The following is a 15,098-nucleotide window of genomic DNA, read 5'->3' as shown; positions in this document are numbered from 1 at the left end:
TAAAACACAAGGGAATCGATAACACTTAGGTTTGGGTTAGCTTGGCCTGCTCTCAGACAACTGCTGCACGTTGCTGCATACCAATTAGTTTTATACAGATGTACACTTGTGTAATTTCATTATAATTCTGTACACTGTTAGCCAATGCCATAGTTAAAGGGAATAAATCATCCACTTCAACCTGTGAACTTTTAGCAGTGTTCCAACTAAGAACAGTGGGCACACAAATACACTCACACCTTCACCTATAGTCTGAACATGAACAGTGGAATATATTACTTTTCCTTTGTGGGTCCTTTATGTGCTTGTTTAACATAATGTCTAATGATTTACTGGAAGTCAAGGAATATAAACATGGAGACTGATGTTTAAAAATCCTCAAGAAAACAATTACAGACCATTTAATCTTATTTAACATAGACTCCATGAACTATGTCACATCTGAAGCAGGAACATCTCAACAGTTTTTCTTTGTGGCTTCACCTCGTAGCTTTGTCCAGTCTGTGGTTAAGCTGTTAAAGCTTAATGTTTGGCAAAAATATTTACACTTTTATGGTTAACTTAGTCTTTTAATTTTAAATTTTAAGCTTACTTTGATTTTCTTCTGTGAATTTTTTTTAGGGTAATCCTCAGCGGACTGGACACCATCAGAAATAAACCTGCTTGACATCGGTGCATTAATGTGAGCACACTGCTGTGTATCACCAGGTAAGCGTTTCACTTGGCCTAATGGTTTTCACTTGATTTGAAATAAGAGTTATCACTAGGTTACACAGTAACTGGTTTTCACTTGATTTGAAATAAGAGTCATCACTAGGTTACACAAAAGTAAATTAGTCAAAAAACTAACAAAAATGTGAAGGCTTGATAACAGCCTCTGGGTCTGAAGACCGTTGTTATTGTTGCTGGTTAAAAGTTCTTTCTACAGCGATGAATTACAGAGCGACGTATTGACGTTCCATCTAAGTGCCAGCAGATGGAACATATTCCCTCTTTGCCTGACCACAAAGCGTATCTGCCGATGTATCACCAAGCACTGCACAATTAGTTAGCAGCAGGAAGATTAAGGATTGACTTAACATTGCAGTGCTCCAATCTGTTGCTGTGTCTCTTTAACGCTGAGAGGATCAGGGAAACAAGCAGAAATGCATCTGTTTCTCCACTTTCTCTCTCTCTCTCTCTCTCTCTCTCTCTCTCTCTCCCCCTCTCTCCCTCTCCCTTTTCCCTCCCTCTTCTTTCCTCTCTCTTCATGGATCTTTCTTGTCACCCCCACCCAGAGCGAGAAAGGAAAGCAGCATCAATCACTGTTAACTGACTGACCACTGTCTGTTGGTGGTACTAAATGGATCTCCACAATTGAATAGAGGCCTAAGTGTGTGGTAAATGCTCTCAATGGGTAAATGAATTTGCGGGTTAACTTGCTCTAAGAGCCTTTAGATAAGGCAAAATAATAAAAACACCTAAAGTAGATATTTTTCTTTTGATATATTGGAAAAAGAGTCGAGCTGAAAATCTCAAGCCTCGCATTCATCACCGCAGGTTTAGTGTGTAACAGAAGAGAGGCAGCAGAGGGTAACCCAAAGACAATTCAGCTTTATTTTCCTCATATAGATTTGACTGTACACAGCTCATACCATTACACAGAAGGCATGAATGAATAAATTCAGTGCTCTCTTTTACATCTTTTTCAAAGTCACACAGCAATAAATAATAAATAGCGCTCATGAAAGAAGACGATCAACACGTTTTTTCAAACTGTACAAAATTTACAATAATTAAGATGCAAACCTCTAAAAACAGCGCAGGCAGATGTCTACGCAGGAATTTAATGCAGTGCTGTTTTTTTTACTGCCTGTCATTTACACTGTTAATATTCTGGTCATATATGGTATCAATGAAATACTACACTGATATGTGGGTACTACTCTGGGTCACAAACTTATATTTAAATCAGTGGAATTGTACCTTATTTGGTCGTATGTTAGAATACACCAAATAACAGCTGTGTGAATAAAAACAACTCTTTTTTTCATGCATTGTCAGTGGAGGTTTTGTCTTCCACAATATGAGTGTAAGTCATATTAGTCAAGTTAGTTAGTTAAAGACAGTTGTTATTTCAAAATATGTCTAAGTAAAATGTGAAGATCTCTCAGGTTTTATTGTTATATTTTAGTCACATCTTCATTTCATATGTGTAATTTAATCAGGTTAACCAACCCTACGATTTGAAATCAAATATCAAACTTCTGTCCAAACTTTATTTGAAGCCTGTTGAAATTGATAGTCACGAAACACTTGATGCAGAGCGCCATTGTAATCTGTTTTCCAAATATATTTAAAAAAATCCAAATTAAAACTATACATAAACATTTGATATTTTGTCTAAGAAGAAAGCATTAACTGTAGTACCCTGTACTTATACATTAACCCCAGTGAAATTATACTGCAGAGTGTTTTCACTGATACCATGTACACAGTAAATATTTACACTGTAAATTGAATGCAGTAGTCGTCAGTTTACTTTAACGGCGTGTTTTCTTAACTGTGTTACCTCCTGTGTGTTGATTTACTTTCTGGCTCCCAAATATTATGCTGTGTTTAAAAGAAAAACTAACTTGGCAAAATCTCAGGAAAGCGGTTGGCATATAGTTTAATTTCTATAGAATAAACCGCAGCATGGCGTTTCCTCCGTCCTCCACTACTTCCAAGTGATGTGCCACATTTCAAAACTGTTCAACTTTACAGTCAGAGAGAATGCTCTGTGCTGCTGCAGCTCTGCAGGGAGATGCAGCTGACTGATCGGGGATGTGTTGGAAACGTGTCAGTTTAGCACAAACACACAGCATCACCAACAGTTTACCAAGTGGAAGGGAAGGGAAGGGGGGGCGGTTTTGTAATAAATCCTCTGACATGGAGATCAGACGGTGGGAGAACAGAACAGACCGATGACACATCTGGGCTCAGTAAGTAGGTTGATAGCAGGCGAAGCTGGAGCTCTGCCGCGCTGAGTAGATTAGCAAGAGAAGATCAGATCAACACAACAGAAGAAGCGACACAGAGATTTCTTTCGTCTGAAATTCCTGCTAATACTTGTTGGTGTTGCGACCGATATTTTTCAGTCATATTCGCCTAATAACTTTTATGTCTTAAACTCCTTCTCGTACATCTGGTTCATCCAAAATAATAATAAGTTAATAATTAATGTTTGTGATATATTACTAGGAATTTTCCAGTCCCTAAACCTCTGGACTGTCCTTCAACACCTAAGCTTTGATTTCTGGTAAGTCTGGAAACAGATGATTTAATACTGACAGACGTCCACTCTGAAAGAAGCTTCAACACAGACGAGAACAAGTCAAGCAGCTATAAATATAAGGAGAGAGGCCTGCTGTGTAGCCAACAGTGAACACCCTCAGTAAAAACAGGCTTCAGCTTTCGTGGACGGACAGACGAGGGCAGGGGGCAGATGAGCGGTAAGTTAAAAAACATCAGCGAGGTTCAAAATTCACACTTGTGCCACTGTTCTTGTTAATGTCCTCTCCCCATGAAACACTGTGTTGTAGCCTTGTGCATATGTCTCTCTCCCTTCTTCCCTCCATCCTCGGCACCACGTGTGTAAAAAAAGAAGAGGAGAATAAAGTGCATTGCCAATGTCGAGGCTCTGATGTGGCCCGGAAGCAGTCCGACAACATTTCTACTCATGAATCAGAAGCATGCAGGTGCCTCCTGGGTCTCACAGGGACTTCGTCTGTGGATCTATAGATTGAGCCCTAACATTGTAGCTGTTAGAGGAGGGAAGTTATTTTGGGAGATGATATCTCCTCCCCCTGTGAGTGTAATCCCACAACATATTGGAAATCCATTCTCATTTAAGGAGAGTGAAAGAACAAAATAAAGTCAGTTGTTAACAAATGTTGTATGATACACAGTTCAAAACTGCTCCTCTCTGGACCACTCGTCCAGACCAGGGCTGTTCCTTCACTGGAGAGACGTGGAATCGAACTCCATCTCTTCCCTCTGCTCTTCACCCAGCATCACCGCACACACCAGTCTTTGTGGGTGAAGGACAGACATGTGTCTAATGAGCCAGTTTCATCCTGGGATCAGCTAACACTGTTTGAGACTCAGAACTGGGAATGGTCCATCTCATCCAACCAGGAAGCAGGGCTGGTGGGGAAGTCGGGGTATCCTGTACTGCTGCCTGTGGACAAGTCTGAGGTTGGGCCTCCTGCCATAGCCCTGAGAGCCTGACCCACTCCGCCCGCTCCACCCTGCACCACCAGACTGTCCATGTTGAATCCCAGGTTGTTGAGGAGAGGAGTGTGGCCGGACAAGGACGTGATGGAGGAGGGCGACTGGGGAAGGCCGTACGGGCTTCCCGCTCGGATGTCGTGGTACGGCTGGCCCGTGGCGTCCACGGAGAAGCCGCCGTTGAGCACCGTGCTGTTGGTTACGTCACCAACACTCCCATAAAGACCGTTGGTGTGGCCAAGATCTGACAGGACCTGGTCGTCTGTGAAGGAAAGACTTTCACTTAGCATCCGCAGTGTGAAGACTTTGCAGAAACATTTTATAGCTGTTATATTTCAATGCGGTTAAGTGCTTTTATGAGTCAGATTTATTGTTTCAACAATGGATGTACAGTGAGTAAACCAGGCAAAAGGATGTGCCTAAGAGTCCTTTCTACAAACATGCTTTATGTCTGTAATTACTGCAGCACAAAAGATCTGTTTTCATCTTTGCACTCTCTCTTCAGTAGCAGCAGGGCTCCACAGCACTCTGGCTCTAATTGACCAAAAAGCATCACATGCTTTATTGAGTTTCTGTCACCATGTTTTCATTTCTCGTAAAGATGGCTTTCTCTTAAAAGTGGCTTCAGGACTTTTATGATTCCCCAAAATGAAGTCTACCAACATTTAATAACCTAAACGTCACTACATACTTCCTCCTCCATTTTTTTTAAACACTAACAGAGGCATCAGGAAGGTTGTGCCTCCACAGGGAGGCTTAAGGAGAATGTGAATTGAGGACGCCATATCGGATTTGCCCGAGAACGACACCATTCGTTTTAGCAACGAAAGCAAACAAATGAAATGCTGCAAAGACACATTCAATTGCCGCTGCACTCTTGTCATTTAGCAGCTTGTAGGTTTCCTTAATCCCATTAGAACAACAGCATGACTGATGATTCCCTCTCAGGGATCTCTCTCTCTCTCTCTCTCTAAAGCAATAATATCCATGCACTGACTGGAGGTATCTACAGCCTACATACCTCTGAAGCTCAGTTCACTGTCACTCAGTCCGGCGTCGTCAGCTGAGCTCTCCTTCTCCACTTTAGCTCCACCTCGGCTGCGTTTCACACTTTTGTAAAACTGAGTCCAGCGATGGCGACCTGCGTCTTTCTTCAGCCGCTTTTCCTTCGCCCGTCTGTTCTGGAACCAAACCTGGCGAAGATAATAGAAATGTTAACAATGAATAAAGAAAGGCAATTTAAAATATATGAATTTTTTTATGTAATTTGGGGATATTTTATATGGTTTAAGTTTTTCTTAAATTCATAACAGCTAAACAATGAATAAAGAAAGGCAATTTAAAATAACTTTTATTTTTTGTTAAATTAATAACAGCTAAATAGCTGGCTGTGTTGAAGCCAAATAAATACAGGTTGATGTATTTCACACAACTGTCTTTTGTAGATTCACCTGAATTTTTTTTCTGTTTTTATGCTGATCTGTTCATCATTACTATTTGAAGCCACACTCCTCAGGTTAGAGTTGATGTTCATGTACATTTTGTGTCACAGCTGATCTGCCATTGTCTTTATTTACATTTTTACCTGCACTACTCTCATGTCTAGTCCAGTCTCTGATGAAAGCTGCTCTCTGACGTGACGTGCTGGCTTGGGTGAGTTCTTGTAGGCACTTTTCAGGGTCTCCAACTGTTTGGCAGTGATGGTGGTCCTCGGTCGCTTGGTTCCTGCCTCTGAGTCATCTAAAGCCAGAAGATACAGAGTGTTTGGAAACTTCTTCAGCCCATAAACCCAGATAATAAACAACTTAGTTCTGCAGTCGCTGCACATCTGCTCAGTGTTAGTCCTTTGGTAAGTGCCACTTCAAATTCTACCATTTTGTTGAATGTTTTCTGTTTGTTTCCCACCTGTAAAAACATCTACAACAAAATCTTTTCATTATTTGTTTTCTACATTTCAGGTCCTTGGAAAAACCTACCATTTTGTTTTGCTGTCTCATAATCCACTTTGCACACCAGCCTCCCGTCCTCCATGAGGTAAAACTCGTCCCCTGTGGCCAACTGTCGGCTGCACATGATGCAGGCGAAGCAGTGAAGGTGATACACGAAGTCCTGCGCCTTCCGCACAACCTGCGTCGGTGGGATCCCCTGTTGGCACGATGCACATTTTGTTCCAAAACGCCTGCGGGGAAATAATGAAGTGAGTTGCCATTAGCAAAATTGATGCACAATACTAGGGCGGATTCACTCTTTCTTCTATTTATATCCAACTTAAGAGCTGATGGGATAGTGGGACCAAAAGAGATTAAAATGTTCATACTGAAGTATTTCTGTAACAGCAGCCAAGAATGACGGCAAAGTGTGTGTGTGTGTGTGTGTGTGTGTGTATTAATAGAATCTCCAGCTGTTGTGAAAGGAAACATCAGCCCTGGAATACATTTCTGTTAACGATAGACCTGTCCACAGGTTGATGGGTGGAGCGGATCAATGCACCGTGTGGTCTGTGTGTGTGTGTGTGCATGCATGTGTGTTTGTGTTTGCATGTTTATGTGTTTGCAAATGAAGCACTGAGAGCTAAAGAGGAGGAGGAGGAGAAAGAGGGGGGAGGAGTAGAGAGGAGGAGGAGGGCTGCTAACAGTAAACACACCCTGAGGAGGACCAATAAAGCACTGACTCAGGAGAGGCTTTAAATAACACGACCCAGCCACAAAAAAAAAAAAAAAAGACCAAGGTGAAGCATACAAATCACTACCAGGAAGTCCAGGCACCAGTGAATCTGTGTGTGTCTCCATGTCTATGTGTGTGTCCCAGCATGTCCCTCACCACAAAAAGTACATGCCAACGCCCCCCCACTCCCCCCCCACTGTCCCCTGGGTCAGACTAACACAGTTACGTCTCTGTGAGACTCCGGGGCTCGAGAGGTCTCGTTCAAGCTTTGAGTATTAAAACCTTTCAAACATGATTTAGTAAAAGCCTGGATCTGCTGATCCTGTTTTGGATAAAAGTCAAACTCAATTTTCTTCTGTAATGCCTCACAAATCCAATCCTTGAAAGGCAAAGAGAAAGTAAGAAAGAAAGAAAGAGAGGCAGAAAGTGAAACAAGAAAGGAATTTGGGAATTTTTGTTCAGGTCCATTCAGTGTATTTTATGAAATATATATTAAAATATAAACTGTTGTGGCAAATTATTAGTAAGTAACAACCCTATAAGTTCCCTGAAGGCTACAACATTTTGAATCACATTCACCCTGATTCACAGACTGGTAATTGCTCACCTGACATTTTAACCTGCAGGTTGTATTTTTATTTTTTTTTATTTTATATTTGGGAAAAAATGCTAAATAGGTAATAATACCTGAAAAAGAGGAAGACTTTTGTAATGGACCAATAGCAGACCTAGGTGTGATTAAAGTAGGAATTAGTTCAAAGTTTTATCACTCTTCATGTTGTAATTGAAGATGACTTCTATGTATTTTGATTGTTACACAATTCAGGTGTGAAATACATGTCAAATATTTTTGTCATGCAAAAAAACAAACAAAAAAAAACACCACAATTTCACAAACGAAGCTCAGTGTAAATGAAGTCACAGAGAAAACTCTCTTTTTTGTTTGTTTTTTTCTACATTACTGCGTCTTCTACAGGAAACTGTTTAAAAATATTTGATTTGAATTAAAACCAAATGGATATATATATATATAATTATGTATATGTATGTGAAGGATATAATTTTTGACTATTTCAATATATTGTAAAACCATTTTTTGTTACATTAATTTGGTGAAATCAATCAATTCAACATGTTTTTTTTTCGTAACTATAGACAGGAAACTTTTTTTTTTTCCGTAACTGTAGACAGGAAACTAGAACACGAGTTTAGTAGAATTACATCCAATAATAGTATAAAACACAGCACTTGAAACTCACTTGAAAAAATCCTCTTTGCAGTAAACGCCTCCTGCTCGGGAGAAACATTTGTCCGCCAGCGGAGTCTGACAGTCGGCGCACTTGAGGCACTTGGAGTGCCAGTGTCTGTCCAGCACCTTCAGGATGAACTTGTCCAGGATGTGCTGACTACAGCCGGCACACTGAGGGATCTCTGCAGGGGGACAGGTAACGTCATCAAGTAAGGTAACGTCCAAGGCCACGCACTACAGCACACGCACGCACACGTTTGGCTCCTCAGATTTTCACAGGATTTCACACGCTTCCAAAAATGATTGGCCATAAATCAAAAATGTAACAAGAAATTTAGCAATTCAATTAATATATATATATATATCAACACGTCTCACACATAATCAAGACTGTGCCATTAAACCATTGTGAACTAATAAAACTAAGAAATGCTCGATCCGACTGAAATCGTAAAAATTAATTAAACAAAAATTAACTCTCGACTGAAATCGTAAAAATTAATTAAACTAAACAAAAATTAACTCAGTTGTTTGTATTTGCTCCTTAAACGTGTATTCGATTTTTTTTAAAAAGTTTTGTTCACAATTAGTAGGTGTTTGTCTCTGTCCTTGGTGCTGATCTGTGGCACCCTCACATCCTTAGATTTCTGTGATATTCCACAGTGTGTGTGCTGACATCGTGGTGTTTCTGTGTGTTTGTGTGTGAAGCTTCTGATGCTGCTGCCGCAGTAGGTCACGTGTGAAACGCGATTTCTCATGAAACAATCCACAGACACGTATGCATCAGTATTTATATACTTAAAACCTTTTAAACCTTTTTAAAGTAATGTATAAATAATTCGAGAAAATCGAGAAAAACTGCCATTTTATTCATGGCTTTTGTGTAATGTTTGTAGTAAATAATACATTTGATTTGGTTTTTACAACAATATGACTTGGTGTCGTTGATGCTGTAAGAATCTCTTTCTCTTTAATCCTTGCGTTTTTTAACAAAAGTTTTTCGTTTGCAGCTTCTGCTCAGAAGTCGAATGTCCACGTGGTGTTTGATAATGAAAAATCGATATCCGACCTGGTCACACACGCGTGCGTGTGCGCGCGTACACACACACGCATGCTGTACACAGAGGCGCGCAGCTTCATATTTAATCTTACAGAGCACACACACACACACACACAGTCTGCAGTTCTGGCTTCATGTAACATGGAGGTACGAGCAGCAGAAGCCACTGTTACAGAACATCATTCAATCAAATAAATTAAATTAAAAAAAAATTCCAATAAGTATAAAACTGATCAATAATGAATATAGTAGTCATAACTGTAATAATAATAATTACAATAGTAATACATTTTAATTGTTCTTTACAAAGATCTGTGCAGAGAGGCATCGTTTTTGTGTAGACAAGTGGTGCTGAAAGGAAAGCAGCACCCTCTTGGCAACCACTTAGTGTGTGTGTGTGTGTGTGTGTGTGTGTGTGTGTGTAAGCGTGAGAGAGAGCAAGAAAAAGTTGACCTCACTATAGGTCTCCTTCGTATCTTAGGATCTGTAACACTCTCCACTCAGCTCTATCAGCCCATGTTCATACACAAACAACTTAAAGTCTTTTAAATTCACCAACTGATTCGTGTTCTGTCCAGGTGAATTAAATACTTTATATCCTGGATTCACAGCCTGTAGGTTGAGGTTTGGGAGTAACGGTGAATTAAATACTTTATATCCTGGATTAACAGCCTGCAGGTTGAGGTTTGGGAGTAACGATAATCTGAGTCAGCTCTGCTGATGTAAACAACCTTCAGAATTGTTCACTTTTATTTCCTGGATGAAAGATCTGAAGATGAGCCCATATTCAGCCAATATTCATTAAAACGCGCAAATGTTAACGTTCACGTTACAATGTGTATGTAGTTTACAGGACCGTATCAAAAAGGGGGAAATGTAATATTATATTATGTATAAATTTTAATTTGACCACCACGTGTTACCCTTTAAATATAAAGTGAATAATGCGTTTCGATTTAATAATTATTTTATTGCATTATTATTCTGTCTGTGTAAGATTTTCATACATATATATAATAACATCACGTGTATGTTTTTTCATATATATTGTTTCGCCAACACTTTATTCCGTGACCTAGTTTTTAAAAGACAACAAACCATCGTGACCCATCTTGCAAAAAATAAATCGAAATCATATCGTTGAGTATTTTCTTTAACATTCACGATATCGTTGAAACATGCACGATATATTTCTTTATAGTTATTTCATTCGCAGACAAACAAAAGCTGTATTTTGGTTTTAATATTTCCTTCATTTTTTTCTAGTTTCTAGAAGGTAAAATATCAGTGCGACTTTGTCCTGAAGAGAGAGAGACATTTTAAGTCACTTCGATATTTAAAAAAAAAAAATCACATGATAGTAATATATTAACATTCAGGTTAAAGCCTGAACTAAATGTGTGCAAATTTATTTAAAAAACAAAATAGGGACAATTAACATTCAGGTTAAAGCCTGAACTAAACGTGTGCAAATTTATTTAAAATACAAAATACAATTTATTTAAAATACAAAATAGAGACAAGATTTCATTCATCCTAATATATTTGACCAATCAGGCCCAAATTAATGTAACAATATCGAACCCCACAGACAGCTGCAAAATATGTGGGTTTTCGTTAGTTAGTGTATATAAAAAAACCATTAATCTCTGCTGCTGCAGTCTTGAAAGAAACAAACAGAAGATTGGACATTAATTTCGAGTGTCAGTCACAGTGAGACTAAAGGGCGATGACAACTGCGTCTGATCTCTTGACCATGTTGGCTCTTTTACAAATTAACAGCTGCCTGGGAAGCTCACTGTAATAATCCCAACAACCAGACCCAGGCAGCTGCAAAGTTTGGGCTGGATATAAATATATATATATATTAATTGAGTGATTGATCAATTAACCCTGATTATAAGAAAAATGTATATTTTAATCTTCCAAGCGAGAGATAATTACCAAAAATATAATATTCTAAAAAATCTCGTGTATAACAGAACTTGGATCGAACTGTTGTCCTTTTGTTTGTTTTTGTTTAAATTAAATGTGATCATTTTTTCGTTGATTGTGACCACACACGTGGCCTGGTACGTGAGGACCTGGACACGGAGGTCCAGTCTCCAGTCTGTCCTCATCTTGGCCGAGTTTCACTAAAAGTTTCCTCCTGCAGCAGCAGCAGCAGCAGCAACAGTGTCAGTTAAGGCAGAACAAACCAAAATAAAAAATATAATAATAATAATAATAATAATGGTGATGATACTGTGTCTAAAATGTCTTACGTTGCAGTGGAACTCCGAGAATCTCCGGTAAACTCTTCACAGGACTCTCTGTCGGTAGGACCGCCGCACTTTGCATCATCGTGAGCCAAACGCACGTACATACACCCGCAACACGGTGGGCGCACTCCCAGTCCCGTCTCCTCTGGAGGAAAAAAGTCTGGAGGTGATGATGATGATGGTGATGATGACGACGGTGGTGCTGGTGGAGGCTGCTGCTGCTGCTGCTGCTGCTGAGGCTTCCCCTCCGCTCGGCAGAACGAGCCCTCAAACCTCTACTCCTGTGGCGTCTCTTTTCCCGGTGTAAGGTCCGTGTCGTGTCGTGTCGTGTCGTTCCGTGCCGTGCTGTTTTGGAGTGGATCAGACAGACTGCTCGCTCCATTCAGGGCTGCAGGGGCGGCTGGGCCTGACGTCACCGCGGCCCAGGCTCACCACTGGGCCAATAGGAGAGCAGGAAGTGGAACCCTCCCCTCCCTCACCCCCCCTTCCCAAAAGCATCCTCCATGAGGAGGAGAAAGCGAAGGAGGAACATGGGATATGAAAATGTCTCCGGAGAGGCGGGACCTTGTTCCAGCGGAGACCTTAAATAGCTCACTGCAGTGTCTCTGGAGGGGCCCGGGGCCGACAGGGTCCCCCCCCACACACACACACAGGAGAGGAGACAGAGGTCCAACCACATAGATATAGTACGTAGCACACAGACGGGAGAGCATCCTCCAGATCAACTCGTGTTTGTGTCTTTCTAGGTGTTACAGAAACATTAGCATCTTAGCAGCGACTGAATAGTTGTCGGTGCGAACACTCGATGGTTTTTGGAGTAAAAATCTGTCTGTTGGTTTGGTTTGACGTAAAGAAACAGAGAAGATTAAATATGTGATATTTTTTGTTTAACTGGGAAAAAAAAAAGAAAAAAGAAAACCAGTCTGAACCAGTCTTTCATAGTTTTTAAAATACTATAATTCTTATTTGAAATCAATACTACATGCTGGTCTAGTAACAATAGTATCGTGATCACGATGACGGTATTAAAAAGTACTTTTCTTTTTTACTTACAATTTTCTATCTTTTGTTCCTTTTGTGGAACTAGAAATAAAATCATGTCACCTTTAACTCTTTAGATTCCTCTTTTGTTTATTAAAGGGGAAAATCATGTCACCTTTAACTCTTTAGATTCATCTTTTATTAAAAGGGAACAACTATCATCTGTTATAGTTTGTTTTATCTACTATAAAATAAAGATTTTTAATGTAACCGGGATATAAAAAAAAATCACTCACATTCATCATCCTTATTTTACAAAGTCCTAACAAACACTGCCTTCTACCATGAATTGTACTGTAGTAAATTTTTTTTTTATTTTGTTCATCATCTATATAACCTAACCTATATAACAACTAAATTCTACAGAATTTGTTTTTTCAACAAAAAAAAAAAATCAATATGAAAAAAAAAAAATTTTTTTCACAAAATCTTTTTGAGAATTGTTTGGATTCTAATCTCTTCTGTTTGGCCTTTTCTCTGAGCATGTTTGTTTGTTTTTATTTTATTGTATTTTTAAATTGAATAGCAGTTTTATTTTTAAATTTTATTTTATTTTTAAATTCAATAACAGTTTTGTTGAATAGTAGTTTAAACCTATTTACGTCTTATTTTTGTCTAAAAACAACATCAAACACAGCAGGTTTAATGTGACCTGGCCCTGAGTGGAACAAAGTTACTGCCAATTTATTGTTGTCCCCACAACATGACGAACACACACACACACACACGAAGATTTAATAGATCATTAACAGACCAGAAGATGGTGCTGAAATATTTCATTCCCACTAATGCATTTTTTATTGTGTATTTTTTGGTCAGACTGTAGAATAATCTGGTTCCTCCTGTCCAGTTCAGTGCAGATACAGAATATTTGTTGTTGTTTTTTATATAAAGTACCAATAATTCTTCCTCATTGTCACCTGTGTTTGAACATGTTGGTCAGAGCTGGACGTTTATTTGTGTGTAATGGACTAAGACACATTATTCTGCATTTGTCTTGTCAGGTTTTTTTTAATATGTTTTCACCGAGTCCTGTGAGATTGATCTCATTTTAATGGGATTTTTATTCTGCACAAATGATGTGTTTTTATTGGTCTGGTTCTAACGGCTGTCGTCCACAGGTACGGACACCTGTGATTGGACACACCTTCACCTGCCGTGTGGACGTGCAGCTCCTCGGTGGCTGGATTAGGATTAACTGTGTGTGCGCTCCTCACTCCTCACTCCTCCTGACACCGCTCATTTCCGAGCCCAGCGTCTGACACTGCTCTCCAGAATCAGATATTCCCCCAGGAGAGCTGCTGCCTCAGCCTAGATGAACTCCATCTTCGCTTTCAATTTACTTCAAGCGAGGAGGAGAGAAAAGCGCGCAGACTGTGGCGCTGCTTCCTCCGCAGCTCCGCCGACAGAGGCTCCCGGGGCTTTGTTGTCATTTAATCCAGGTACACGAACAACACACACCGACATCTGAAATGTGCATTATTATTATTATTATTATTATTATTATTATTATTATTATTATTATATTTCGACCAAGAAACCTATGGTACAATTAATTGTGTTGAAGAAAATATTCGCACCAAATTAACGTAAAAAAACCCTCCATATAATTAATTTTTTAATTTGATTATAAATTAGGTCAGTACGTTTGATGACATTTGTTATGGATTTGGCAGAAATGACGGAATTGCAGCGTCCGAAAATTTCCCCGTTTTGTTTATTAAGGTCTGATTTTGATTTGTTGTTGTTGTTGTTGTTCTTTGTCATCGACTCTGTTCTTCTGGCTTTTCTAACTTCCTTGTTCCATACCCTGTACTTCAGGCCTATATGACACACACAGCGTTTGTCTGACATCGACACACAATCCCGTATAAGCCGCACATGTGTAATTTACTGAAAAGGAAACATTAAGCAGATTAAAAAAAAAATCAGGCTTTATACTATTAGAGTTTTAGTCAAACGTGGTGAGACTGCAGCCTCAGGACCATCCATCCATCCATCCAACCATCCATCCATCCATCCAACCACGCCGATTAGCGAGCACGTGTGGCAGGGGAATCATCTGCTCCTGCTTTATTTTCATTATACACTTTTCCCCCGAAGATCATTCAATTTATTCAGCAATTCAATTACTGTGATTGTTGATATCGAGACCTAGTAGCTGCCCGGGATAAGAGTGCAGATAAAAATGCTCTTAACTTGTCAGCAAAGGGCAAGACAATTAGAATAATTGACGGATGCAAAAAAAATAATAAATAAATAAAAAATGCAGATAGAAAGAGAAATGATGTGAGGCCAGATCATGACAAATGGAGACAAAAGTACCATTTTTAGAAACAAATATCTTCCAACATGGCCGCACAGACAATGTATGGGATCAGGAAAAAAAAATTGTAACGAAAACAGAGAGAAGCGTCCGAGTAACATCGGCCTCTGTGGTTACTGAGACCCAACAAGAGAAGAAGAAGATGATGTTGATCAGATAATAATGCACAGACAGTAGGAGGTGAGATGAGGATGAGGGATCTTTGTCTATGATGCCACAGTTATGGTGGTGGTGGGGTGGGCTGGG

At 39.5% G+C, this 15,098-nt stretch overlaps 1 protein-coding gene and 1 long non-coding RNA gene across 2 annotated transcripts; one reads left to right on the top strand and one right to left on the bottom strand.

The window, feature by feature from the left end:
• Positions 1-3,625: 3,625 nt before the first annotated feature.
• Positions 3,626-11,897, bottom strand: lhx4 (LIM homeobox 4). Its single transcript, XM_008330256.3, has 6 exons — positions 11,489-11,897; positions 8,175-8,346; positions 6,228-6,430; positions 5,837-5,991; positions 5,273-5,444; positions 3,626-4,513 (listed from the first exon to the last, which is right to left on the bottom strand). Exons 1-6 carry the CDS (start codon positions 11,865-11,867, stop codon positions 4,125-4,127), a joined length of 1,470 nt encoding a protein of 489 aa, XP_008328478.2. The 5' UTR covers positions 11,868-11,897; the 3' UTR covers positions 3,626-4,124.
• A 210-nt stretch (positions 11,898-12,107) lies between these two features.
• Positions 12,108-15,055, top strand: LOC107988303 (uncharacterized). Its single transcript, XR_001759860.2, has 3 exons — positions 12,108-12,171; positions 13,648-13,968; positions 14,348-15,055. It is a non-coding gene; the product is annotated as an uncharacterized LOC107988303 (long non-coding RNA).
• Positions 15,056-15,098: the final 43 nt, after the last annotated feature.

Source organism: Cynoglossus semilaevis, chromosome 2 (assembly GCF_000523025.1).
Source record: "Cynoglossus semilaevis isolate Cse_v1.0 chromosome 2, Cse_v1.0, whole genome shotgun sequence".
NCBI classification, from domain to species: domain Eukaryota; kingdom Metazoa; phylum Chordata; class Actinopteri; order Pleuronectiformes; family Cynoglossidae; genus Cynoglossus; species Cynoglossus semilaevis.
The sequence above is the reverse complement of the archived record's forward strand: the minus strand, read 5'-3'. Positions and strand labels throughout refer to the sequence as shown.